This window comes from Somniosus microcephalus, chromosome 25, assembly GCF_052327205.1.
Source record: "Somniosus microcephalus isolate GS21.2 chromosome 25, FLI_Smic_1.0, whole genome shotgun sequence".
NCBI lineage: Eukaryota > Metazoa > Chordata > Chondrichthyes > Squaliformes > Somniosidae > Somniosus > Somniosus microcephalus.
In genome coordinates, this window is record NC_141011.1 from 1,964,908 (window position 1) to 1,978,139 (window position 13,232).

The 13,232-nt window shown below is 47.4% G+C and overlaps 1 protein-coding gene across 10 annotated transcripts in view; it reads left to right on the forward strand.

Moving 5' to 3' along the window:
* The window catches only part of usp48 (ubiquitin specific peptidase 48), a 208,321-nt gene that overhangs the window by 132,487 nt on the left and 62,602 nt on the right, over positions 1–13,232 (forward strand). For all 10 annotated transcript variants that reach the window (XR_015073512.1, XR_015073513.1, XR_015073514.1 and 7 more), the window contains exons 14-15: positions 1,983–2,125; positions 11,709–11,783. Coding sequence is in view for 5 of the 10 variants with exons in the window: in XM_085966770.1 (XP_085822896.1) it covers positions 1,983–2,125; positions 11,709–11,783 (218 nt within the window). In the remaining 5 variants the exon portion in view is untranslated. The remainder of the gene's footprint in view (positions 1–1,982; positions 2,126–11,708; positions 11,784–13,232) is intronic.

Genomic DNA, 13,232 nt, shown 5'->3' on the forward strand with positions numbered 1-13,232 from the left:
CCAGTGAGGGTGTCCAGTATACATTTTTTATTTGCTAATCAAAAATTCCAGTGGCTACATCTGGATTCCCAATTAGCCACATGTGGCTAACTTATGTGACAACAGTGGCCTAAATAATGTGCTGGAGTGGGGCTTGAACCCACGACTATTTGACTGAGAGGCGTAGCGCTACTACTGAGCAAGCTGATATTTTAAAGCTCTCGACTCCTTTCAGGATTAAGGGACACACTCTTCTACTCTTCAGCTTGTGTTGATGCATGGATTGCCTGCTGAGAAATTCTACAAACTGCACATGCTCAGAATGCGCACATGAGTTGACAGCAACTGTTGTGGTCAAAATATCCAGTTGAAGCCCAGGCGTTTGAGATAGGCTGTATCCTTGGAAATAACATTTTTAATAAAAGCATTAAAAGGCAATTCAGTGGATAAATTTAATCATGTCATTATGAAATATATTTTTTATTTTGTATGAAACCTTTTTTTAGGACTTTAGAACTTTCAGTTCCAAAAATATTTAATTGATTTGATTAATTTGTGACCCATTTGTAACAAAGTGTTTATAATAGGAAATGTTTCCATCCTTAGATAGATTTCTCATGATCAATGTTTAAGTAGTGATTTTCAGTGTTGACATACAATGCACGACTCAAAGCAGTGACTCAAGTGCTGTTTGTGGGCAGGAACTGCATGACGTAGGCAGGATTTTTAATATAATATTGATATGTTTAATCCCATTAGAAAAAAAAATCGTAGTAAATACCTGGGTAGGAATAGGTTACATATAGACATAAACATAAACTAAGGCGATGAAATATTCCATGGTGTATGGTACTCCCCATGCTGCTGTGCAAAACGGCCAACCAGAGAGATGACTAATGAATGTGTAAGGATGGTAGGTAGTCCAGAAACCCACTCCATTACCTTTTGTTCAGGAGGTTTAATGAAGCCAAGCCCTTGCTAGAACAGACTACCCATGGAGGCCAATTTTCAGCTTCACCACATTGATGGTAATTTGGCAGAGCGGATTGCCCACCCATTAACAAACCAGCCTGATTTCATTCCATCGCATTTAATGGAATGAAAATTAGGTGGGTTTGGTCATGAGTAGGCGAACTGTTCCACCTGATTGCTTTTTGCAATGAGCGGGTGTGACACAGGCTAAATAACCCTATTTTGTACTTTGCTTTCTTAAATAAAGCTCTCTTCCTCCTTCTTTGTTCTATCTCTGAGTTGGAACTTATTAGTTTTACAGGATTCTCTTGTGGTTTTGCATCATCTTAATCTCTGTTGCTGCTACTATCTTCCATAAGAAGGGAAGTGCAATACCAGAGCAAAGCCTTGCTTGTAATGGGGCTATAGGAGATCAATGTGTATGGTACTGAGAGTTGTTGAACCCCCCGCCCCCCAAAAGGTGTCCCCCAGACTGGGGTATGGATTTGTCAGGCATTGCTGCTAGCAGCCGAAGAGAACCTCATCCTTTAAATTTCTCGCAGCAGCAGCGGCTCCCACGCTCCGTGACGTCACCGGCTCGGTGACATCACCTACCTGCCACTGTAGAGAGCCATCCCCACTTGGGGGTGACTGGAAACGGGACTGGCTGGCGGAGAAACAGAATGCTGCCACCATGCCTATCGCTGTGTAACCCTGAATTTATCCTGGATATTGTTTCTCATTCTGAGAATGATGAGAATCACTGGGTAGATGGTCTCAGTTACCTACTTCGAGTCAGAAGGTGCAGATTGTTAACAGCCCTTCTAACGTATTTATGTTGGGTAATGTGCTCATGCCAGTAATCCTGTTGTGCAGCTGCCCTGTTCTCTTGCTGAGATTTATAATTGTTTTTATTGCCTTGAACAACTTTAATCAGGTACGGCCCTGACACTCAGAACTCCAGATTTGTAAAGTTAACCTACTTTATTGAATTGCTAGTTAGATACTGTTTCTTTTAAAAACCTAACTCTCGACTCGTGTGACTTTTCTAGCCATGAAGGATACTGGGTGGGGAAAGCCTCACTTCGAAGCTGGCGTCAACTAGCACTAGATCAGCTGGATGGAAAGGAAGATGACCCAGATCATACTGATGGGAAAAGCAATGGAGAAGGCCCCAACAATCTGCATGCTAAAGGTATTTTTCCAAAAGGAGATTGTTAAGAGTACAGCTAATTCATTGTCCGAGCTAAGCAGGTGATGACGGGACCTTCTCAAATACAAAGCCACTTTACTGTGGGGAAACCTGCGAATAACTGATTTAGCTGCAGCACTGTTGTATGTTAGCCTTTTGCAATATGTTTTGCATCAGAGTGTGATGGAAATTTGTGGTAATTCATTGTGACATCCTTCACATGCTTGGTTTGGTTCTGGAGACACAACATGCTAATCACACCAATGAAAATTATCCTGTCGTGTTACTGGATCGCAACACACGGGACCTTCTGCTCCCACCTTATATAAAGCCTTAGGCTCTGTGGAATAGTGCTAGTTCAGTTTTCCTCATATTCTCAAAGTTCCCTGCTCCCATCATTGCACTTTTCCAAGTTGAGACACTGCCTGCAGCTTTTGGCACTTTTAAAGAAACATGGGGATAGTTTTAGTGATGTTTGCTAGGGCCTCTTGTCAACCATGTTCCCTTTCACCTATGGGATACTCTTTTATGGAAACATGGTATGGGCCAATTCAAATCTGCTGTAACAACCAACCATTGTATATCTCAGTAGAATCTGCCCTTTGAAGACGCAAGACCATTTTTTTCAAAAATCCAACAGAATGGTGTTCAGACATTCCAAAAAGCAATAAATACCTGAGGCACTAACGCGGGCCACTAAAGCCCGTATTTTAACTTCAATGGGGAGTCGTGCATGTGGGGGTCAAAACGGATGGGAAACTGGCACTCTGCAATGTTGGTCGTGGCCTCCAGTGGGAAGCACTAGCTGGATGGGAGGAAGGAGCATGGTTTCGGGCAGCAGGAAGCTCCTGCCGGGGACCCGGAGGAACTGTTGGGTAAGTGCTTAGGAGAGGGTTCGGGAAGGCATCGTGGTCAGGGGAGGGTAGGCGAGGCCCACGGTTTCCTTGTGGGGCATGGAGGAACATTCTTGCTCCTCCTGGCCCACAAGGAACCAGAAAAATATTTAAAATAACTTGCCTTTCTGGTCGGATCCGCTTGCTGACTGGTTGGTCTATCGGGGGTGGTCATGACGTTTCCCCGTGCAGCGGCTATGCGGTTTCCCCGTGCAGGCCTCGAGTTAAAATTGCAGTAAGACTGCGATGACGTCATTAGAGCCCGCTCCATGTATTTACAGAAGCCCCGCGTTCTGGCAGGTGTCCTGGTTGCCTGCTCGAAAGTTCAGGTTAAAAATGCAACTCACTACGGCCATTTTAACTGCCCTCTCGCCTGGTTTCTGTTGGAAGAGCAGGTTCAAATTGGCCTATGACTTTTGTGCATCAAAATATTTTTTAAACATAAGAAATAGGAGCAGGAGTAGGCCATTCAGCCCTTCGAGTCTGCTCTGCCATTCAATGAGATCATGGCTGATCTTCTGGCTCAACCCCATTCGCCGGCCCAATTGCCATATCCCTTGATGCCCTTACTAGTCAGAAATCTTATCGACTTCTGTTTTGAATATAGAATGACTGAGCCTCCACAGCTCTCTGGGGTAGAGAATTCCAAAGATTCACCACCCTCTGTGTGAAGAAATGTCTTCTCATCTCAGTCCTGAATGGCCTACCCTTTATCCTGAGGCTCAATATAAACTGTTCTCTCACTTTATAAAAAAAAATGAAAAATGTAATACTGTAATTAGGATTTAACCATTTTTGTTAATAGATGTCTTACTCCCACAGCAGCTGTGCTCAGAAACTTTGATCCAGGCTCAATATAAACCGTATAGTACCTTGGCTGCATCCCATATTTCCAAAATCTATAATGGACATTTAGGAACATTTTGTGGGCTTCGATATACCCATGCAGACCCCAAAGAGAAAAACCCGGAGGGAGAAGCCTTCCTTTCACCGTGCTAATGTCAGGTTATGTGGGTGCATTGGTTGTCATTTTCCAAAATTCCATAGATTCTAGAACAGTTCCTACGGATTGGAAGGTAACAAATGTAACCCCACTATTTGAGAGAGAGAAAACAGGGAACTACAGACCAGTTAGCCTGACATCAGTAGTAGGGAAAATGCTAGAACCTATTATTAAGGATGTGGTAACAGGGCACTTAGAAAAAATAATAGGATTGGGCCGAGTCAACACGGATTTATGAAAGGGAAATAGATGAGGGGGAACCAGTGGATGTGGTGTATTTGGATTTTCAGAAGGCATTCGATAAGGCGCCACACAAGGTTATTAAACAAAATTAGGGCTCATGGGATTGGGGATAATATACTAGCATGGATTGGTTAACGGACAGAAAACAGAGAGTAGGAATAAATGGGTCATTTTCGGGTTGGCAGGCTGTAACTAGTGGGGTACCACAAGGATCAGTGCTTGGGCCTCAGCTATTCACAATCTACATCAGTGATTTGGATGAGGGGACCAAATGTAATATACTCAAGTTTGTTGTTGATATAAAGCTGGGTGGGAATGTAAGTTGTGAGGAGGATGCAAGGAGGCTTCAAGGGGATATAGACAGGCTCAGTGAGTGGGCAAGAACATGGCAAATGGAATATAATGTGGAGAAATGTGAAGTTATCCACTTTGGTAGGAAAAATAGAAAAGTGGAGTATTTTTTAAATGGTGAAATGTTGGTGTTCAGAGGGACCTGGGTGTCCTTGTACACGAATCACTGAAAGTTAACATGCAGGAACAGCAAACAATTAGGAAAGCAAATGGTATGTTGGCCTTTATTACAAGAGGATTTGAGTATAAGAGTAAAGACGTCTTATTACAATTATTATATAGAGCTCTGGTGAGACCACACTTGGAGTATTGTGTACAGTTTGAGTCTCCTTACCTAAGGAAGGATTTACTTGCCATAGAGGGAGTGCAACCAAGGTTCACCAGACTGATTCCTGGGATGGGGGGATTGTCCTATGAGGAGAGATTCATTAGACTAGGCCTGTATTCTCCAGAGTTTAGAAGAATAAGTGGTGATCTCATTGAAACATACAAAATTCTTACAGGGCTTGACAGGGTAGATGCAGGGAGGATGTTTCCCCTGGCTGGGGAGTCTAGAACCAGGGGTTACAGTCTCTGAATAAGAGGCCGGCCATTTAGGACTGAGATGAAGAGAAATTTCTTCACTGAGGTTGGTGAATCTTTGGAGTTCTCTACCCCAGAGGGCTGTGGAGGCTCAGTCGTTGAGTATATTCAAGACAGCGATTGATAGATTTTTGAATATTAAGGGAATCAAGGGATATGGGGATAGTGCAGGAAAGTGGAGATGAGGAAGATGATCAGCCATGATCTTATTAAATGGCGGAGCAGGCTCGAAGGGCCAAATGGCTGACTCCTGCTCCTATTTCTTGTTGTGTTGCAGGTAGCTCTATGGATAGTTTAGTCACCTAGGCCTAGAAATTCAGTTGTTTGCGCCAGCCGCTGGCGCCTTAGGAGGAGGAGGAGAAGTGGGGCGCTAAGCGGCTAGCGCCCGGGCGCGGCACGATCTGCACCTCTCGCGAACTCCAGTTAAGATTTAGCGGCGGCGCAAAACCTTTGCACGCGCTCAGCTGCGCACGCAGATCCTGACGTCATTTCATGGTGCAACGCCCTTTGTGCGCCCCGAACCAGAAATTAAGTGGCGCCGGCCTATTGTGCGCCTGGTGCCCCTAGCGACTGGTAGAGGGGAATGGTTCCCAGTCGCCGCGGGGGGGGGGGGGGGCGCTTATTAAAGGGGACTCCTCCTGCAGTATAAATGGCAGCCATTTTGCACCACTTTTTCTTTGTGAGAGACGGATCTTTGGAGAGAGACAAAGGTAGAGAGCTTTCTGGTTTGGCTCAACACTCGCACAGGTACTTGTGGCTTCAGGCCACAGCTTTGCACTTGTCTTTAACTTCAGTGTCATAGCATTGATTGGAAACATATAATGGGGGCTGCAATGGGTGGAAACGTTGGGCTTCTCCATTGCATTCAAAGGGCTCAGAGACGCTGTGAGAGTGCCAGTCATGGCCAGACGGAGAAGGGCCAACAGGCGTCGGCAAAGGAGGCCTTACCCACCCAGGGTATACCGCCAGCAGTTCTCCTATCTGAACATGTCTGAGGAGCAGTGTGTTCGGAGGCTGCGATTCAGAAGGGCGGTGGTCACTGAGATCTGCCACCTGCTTCACGAAGATCTGCAGCCACAGCTGAGGAGCAGGACGTCTGTCGGTGGCAGTGAAGGTGATGGTGGCTCTCAACTTCTATGCCACCGGCTCCTTCCAATCCGCTACTGGGGACATTTCCAACATCTCCCAGTTTGCGGTACATTGCTGCATCCGCCAGGTGACCAATGCCCTTTTCAGAACGAGACGTCAGCTCATCTCCTTCCCCATGACCGTTGACGAGCAGCAAGAGCGTGCAATGGGCTTTGCAGCATTAGCGGGCTTCCCCATGGTGCAGGGCGCCATTGACTGCACGCATGTGGCTTTGCGGGCACCTCTAGAGAATGCCGAGGATTACCGCAACCGGAAGGGCTACCATTCGCTCAACGTGCAGTTGGTGTGTGACCACAGGCAGCTCATCCTAGCTGTCAGTGCCCGCTTTCCAGGCAGCAGCCACGATGCCTTCATCCTGCTCCAGACTTCTGTGGCAGACATGTTCGAGGCCCAGCCTCACCCACGAGGATGGCTTCTCGGGGACAAAGGCTATCCTTTGTGCACCTGGCTGATGACCCCGCTCCGTGCGCCCAGCACCCCTGCTGAAGAGGGATACAATGACAGCCATCAAGCGACCAGGAACATCATTGAGCAAACAATCGGCATGCTGAAGCAACAGTTCCGCTGTCTGGATCGTTCCGGGGGAGCCCTACAGTACTCGCCTGAGCGAGTCTCCCATTTCGTTGTCGTGTGCTGCATGCTGCACAATCTGGCTATCCGCAGGACTCCGCCACCGCCAGCAGACATTGGAGGAGGACCAGCACAGGAGGGAGGCAGAAAGTGCAAGGGCCGCCCATCAGCGGCTTATTGCAAGTCGGTTCTAGGTCCCCTCTCAGGGAATGGCTTGTGCCAATGGCAGAAGATGAATGTAGCCGCTCCACAAGCCCTCAGCCAAGCAGGGCAACCAGGACTTCCAAAAGAAAGCATGGACAGTGCGATTTAAGAATTTTTTTTACTGTAATACCTCTGTGCCCTTCCCACATGACAAACTAATGGAGCGAACCCCCCCCCCCAAAAAACACAAATACACCAATCTCAGCCTTTACAAGTAAAACAAATATACCAGTCTCGGCCTTTAAATATGAAACAAATACACCAGTCTCAGCCTTTATATATAAAACAAAACATTTGGCCACACCTTCTACTTTTTCCCCTGCGAGGGTGATCCGTTTCGCTTCCGTGACTGGCCCCTACCTGCCCTGCAGCTCCTCCTCAATGGGACCCCAGTGGCTGCAGCAAGGTTGGGGGAAGGCTGCTGAGGGTCAGATGGTGAGACGGCAGATGCCCTTGGGGGTCGGCCTGGACCAGCTCTGGGCCTGGAGGGGCCGGCTGCTGACTGCTCCAACTCTGCTTGGGCGGCAGCAGTCTGTCCAACAGCTGGTGGCAGCTGCAATGGAGGAGTGACCGTGTTGGCTGCAGGAATGCTGCCAACCTGACAGATCACAGGCACTCCCTGGTCGGCTGATACATTGGCACGCGCATGGCGAGCACTGCAGCATGCGCAGCAATCTGCTGAGGCACAGACTGCTGGGCTGCTGCGGCACGGCGAGTGCCCCGGTGATGCCTGGCCGATCCAGCGAGTGTGGCAGCAGTTAGTGCCCGTGTGGCCCTGGTCTGTGTCTGCATGACAGCAGCCAGTGAATGCACGGCACGACTGAGCATTTGGCTAGAAGCCGCCTGTGAAGCAGCAAAGTCCTGCTGACTCCTAGCCTGTGCTGCCGCAACGTCCTGCAGACTCCTGGCCTGTGCTGCCCCGAATTCCTGCACACTCCTTGCCAGTGGCTCTATGGAGTCAGGCATCCTTGCCACTGCAGCCATGAGTTCAGTGTGCCTGCGCTCAGCCTGGGCGCCCATTTCCGCTAGGAGCCACTCCTCCTCTGCGCTCACCGTAGCAGGACTGGAGGCCGCACTCACCCTCAGGGGAGAAGGCCGCCGAGCTTCCCCACCCCTCCCGCGTTGCTGCAGCCCGCTGGTCCCCGGAGCTTCACTATCCTCCGACCCCCCCTGCTCCCCTCCAGGGAAGATGTGTCACCATCATGGCCATGGGCTGCCTCGGCTGAGGGTGTCCCTGATGGGCTGGCTTCCTCTTCCTCCTCCTCTATGTCTGACTCGGACACAGTGCCAGCTTGAGGGGCCGCCTCCTCACCTGGCGAGTCACCATCTGAAAGCAGGGAGGCACAAGAGTTGCTTTAGAGTGAGGACAGGGCGGCAGCGAGGGAGGCATGAGTGCTGCTGTGCACTGCATTGGTTCGATAGTGGCAAAGGATGCTGGTGTGAGGCGCAAGTGGAAAGGGAGAGGTCAAAAAGGTGATGACCTTACCATTGGTGCCCAGAACAGAGTCAGCATCTCCAGTGGCGACGGGGTCACTCAGCTGGCCTGCCATGATCCGCTCCACTCGCTGCTCGTGGTCGCTCAGCTGTTTCAGGTCAGGACGGCCTCCCCTGGTCAGTCGCTGCTGTCTTCTGTTATGCGCCAGCTTGGCCTGTAAGAGAAAGGACAGCCTCTAAGTACAGTGTCAAGTCCTGATCTTGCCTGCACTGCCTCCCATGGTCGAATAGCCCTGACAGTGTCTTAAGTCCTGAATGCGCAAGTGCTTTTCATGACAGTCCCATAGCTGCTGGATGAGGGCTGGCCATTAGGGCTTTCAGACCCGTTTGGCCATAAAGTGAGGTGCACATGCAGGGATGAGGAGGATACTGGAAAGGGTACTCGCCCTGACAACCCGAGTGAGGTCGTTGAATTTTTTCCAGCACTGGGTTGGTGTCCTGCCAACCACGCTGTTGGACGTGACCCTGTTTGCCACATCCCTCCATGCTTTCCGATATTTGGCGAGCAGTGGCCTCCTGCCACCCTCAGAGGATATGGCGCCTGCGGTCCACTGCGCCAACCAGCAGCCTCAGGTCACCCTCGCCGAAGCGCTGCGCTCTCTCCCTGGCCTTCTCCATTCTCCTGGGCGTGGGGCTGTTCCAGAAGCAGTGTTCAGGCCTTGCCTTAGGGCTGCAGTGTGCAGGGCGTGGCAGCCAAGCAATTCCACCCTCCCCCTTTAAGTGCTGACCGGTGCCTGACTGTCTGCCTTCAATGAACAACTCGCCGCACCTGCGCTGCGCCCGCCTTCAGTGTTTGCGCCCCGGATCGCCGGCTTAGCGCCTAATGATAGTCGTGCATCGCCTGCTTTAGCGCAGCAGCAATCTCTTGGGGCGATGCAACTGAATATCGGCGAAGGTGCATATCGGCGAAGGTGGCGCTAAGTTGCGCCGGCGCAAAAGTTAGCGGACGCCATGCTGTAGCGCCCCAAACGTGGCTATACTGAATTTCTAGGCCCTAGTGCTTTAGTAGGGTAGTGTTTATTTTAATAAGGATCATCCTTCATACACCACAATCCCAGGAATATGTTCAGGTGTATCATTTTGAGAACATTAGTGTTCAGCGCTGAGTTTGCTGTTCGCTTCAGTTCAAAGCGAGCTGCTGCAAGTCCTGGACATCTTTCCAGTGTAGGAGTAAGAGACCATGTGCAGCACTGCTGATCTGAAATGTGACAACATTTTCATGTACGAGCTCAGTAATTAGCTTCCCAGAGCCATCCAAGGTAGCTGTACTTCTGTGGTGTGCAGAACTGCTGATCCGAAGTAATTGGGTGGCTGTGTGACGGAGACCATGGGGAGCATTACTGTTTTAACACCAAAGGATTCTCCCTGTTTCAGAAGTCAGGATTTTTTCAATACGAGGACACAGTTGACCAGAGTGACGAAGGTCACTTGATTAAAATTACAGCACTTTGCAATATTTTTGAAGATCTTGGGAAAGGTACTTACATTTATGTAGCACTTTGTAACGTCAATATCTCAAAACTCTTTCACACACACAATTTCTGTTGGCGTGCATTATGCACCAGCACTGTCCCACAGTGAGGTGAATGGTTAATCTTTTTCTGGTGGGATTGGTTGAGGAGGAATTTTGGAAGGACTCTGGGAGAACTCCCTGCTCTTTGAATAGTGACATGGGATGTTTTACTACGTTAAAGGCACTATATAAATGCAAGTTGTTACGAGATCTTTATCATACATCCGAACAGTTGACGGAGCCTTAGTTTAACATGTCATCTGAAGGACGGTCCCTTTGACATTACAGCACTCTCTCAGTACTGTACTGGAGTGTCAGTCTGCATTGTGTGCTGGTACTGGTGTGGGGCTCAAACCCATAACTTCTGATAGAAGTAAGGTGCTACCAACTGAGCCAAGCTGACATGAATGATTGTTAGGTGACACTTCTTCCCCATGGGTGTATAAGTTGAATTTCCTTCAAAGAATTAGAAAGAACATATCAATAGCAAAATACTGCAAATGCTGGAATCTGAAATAAAAACAGAAAATGCTGGAAATACTCTGCAGGTCAGGCAGCATCTGTGGAGAGTTAACGTTTCAGGCCTGTGACCTTTCCTCCGAACTGGAAAAAGTTAGAGATGTAACGGATTTTAACCAGGTGCAGAGGCGGGGAGAGGGGAGGAAAGAACAAAAGGGACTGTCTGTGATAGGGTGGAAGGCAGGAGCGGTTAAATGCTGCAAATGGAAATGGCAGAATCAGCAACAGCTGCCGTTGGGGGAAAGAATAGGGGCAGAGATTATGGTCTGCAATTGTTGAACTTTGAGTCCAGAAGGCTGTAAAGTGCCTAATCGAAAGATGAGGTGCTGTTCCTCGAGCTTATGTTAAGCTTCATTGGAACAGTGTAAGAGGCCGAGGACACAGAGGTCGGAGTGGAGCGGAGAATTAGTGACAGGTGACCAGAAGCTCAGGGTCACCCTTACGGACTGAACGGAGGTGTTCCGCAAAGTGGCCACCCAATCTGCATTTGGTCTCCCCAATGTAGAGGAGACCACATCGTGAGCAGTGAATACAGTATACTAGATTGCAAGAAGTACAAGTAAATCGCTGTTTCACCTGGAAAAAGTGTTTGGGCCTTGGACAGTGGGAAGGGAGGAATGTATCAATAGTAAGTAATCTGATGTTCTTTTGGAAGAAGCCATAGTACATAATAAATTCATACAACTTGCATCCAAAAATTATTTTCAGTTGCCAATAATGTTTTGTTGAAAATGCTAATGTTTTTACTTGGATCAAAAAAAATCAGAGGCAGCCAGGTGTTGTCTTTAAGGGTATCTGAAAAGTACAATAAATATTGGTCTTACTAACAGAATTTTGTTGTAACAAAACTTGGTGCACAGGTTTGGAAAGTGTCTATTAGAATTCTAACGATAGCTCACTTCAACCACATTTTAGATCTCTCTGAATATGTTTTTAACATTTGATGTTTTGTGCTGCTCAAGTTAAAAGGTCCCATTTAATGTGTACCCGTGTGTATTTAGTGTAATTTGATATTTTTGGTGTGTATGTTTTGGGGAAATCATCCACTATTGTAATTTGTTCAAGGGGACGACGAGGTAGCAGGAGATAAAGATGACGATGAAGACCTGAACTTCAACGAAGACCTTGTCTGTCCGCATGGTAAGTATGAAATGTTTAATGCAATGAAATTCCTTTTTTTAACTTCTGTTTTTCTCTTTAATTAATTAGTTGGTAACCAAATAATGGGTTGGATCTTGCTGGAGTAGGGCATCTCACCACGTCCAATGTTGGTTAGACTTTTTTCTGCACCCTTCTGCTCAAATATTTTTTGTGCTGTAACTTGCTGAAGGTGCAAGCTGATAACAGCGTGGCGAAGTCAACCGGACATCTGGGACCTTAGTGGAACCAACAGTGTATCCCCCTTAACCAATGAGATTAAAGGTTTGAGAAAGAAACAGGAACGGCTGAGAAGGGGGATAAATTTGAGTCAAATTGGGTACAGGAAGGGAAAGAATTCAGTACCCTGTCCCTGCCTTCTCCCCATATCCCTTGATCCCCTGAGCCTTAAGAAATATATTTAACTCCTTCTTGAATATATTTAATGAATTGGCCTCAACTGTCTTCTGTGGTAGAGAATTCCACAGGTTCACCACTCTCTGGGTGAAGAAATTCCTCCTCATCTCTGTCCTAAATGGCTTACCCCTTATCCTTAGACTGTGACCACTGGTTCTGGACTTCCCTGTTTTTATGTTCCCTGCAAGCTTACTCACATACTCTATTTCCCCCCTCTTAATTAATCCCTTTGTCCTCCTTTACTGAATCTTAAACTGCTCCCAATCCTCAGGTTTGCTGCTTTTTCTGGCCAATTTATATGTCCTGTCCTTGGATCTTATGCTATCCCTAATTTCCCTTGTTAGCCACGGTTGAGTCACCTTTTTTGTTCTATTTTTATGCCAAACAGGGATGAACAAATTCTGTAGTTCATCCATGCGATCTTTAAATGTTTGCCGTTGCCTATTCACCGTCAACCCTTTAAGTAACATTCCCCAATCCATCATAGCCAACTCACGCCTCATACCATTGTAGTTTCCTTTATTTAAATTCAGTACCCAAGTCTCTGAATCAACTACTTCATTCTCCATCTTAATGAAGAATTCTATCATATTATGATCGCTCCTCCCCAAGGGGCCTCGCACAACAAGATTGCTAATTAATCCTTTCTCATTACATAATGCCCAGTCTAAGATGGCCTGATCTCTAGTTGGTTCCTCAACATATTGGTCCAGGAAACCATCCCGTATACACTCTAGGAATTCCTTCTCCACAGTATTGTTACTAATTTGGTTAGACCAATCTATATGTAGATTAAAGTCACCCATATAAAGGTACTTGAACTGTTAATTATCAGGCTTAACTTTCTGTGGTGAGTTTAATGGACAATTAATGTGCAAACCTGCAAGTTCTTTAAAAAAAAAAAAAAAAAGGGGAGGCTAAGGGCTCAATGCCGTTTATGCAAAGCAAATGGCAGAGCGGCGTAAATTGACCAAGTTCTGGAGATTCACAACTCACCGCGACATCAGTTCATTGATGCTCTAAGCTGATTCCACC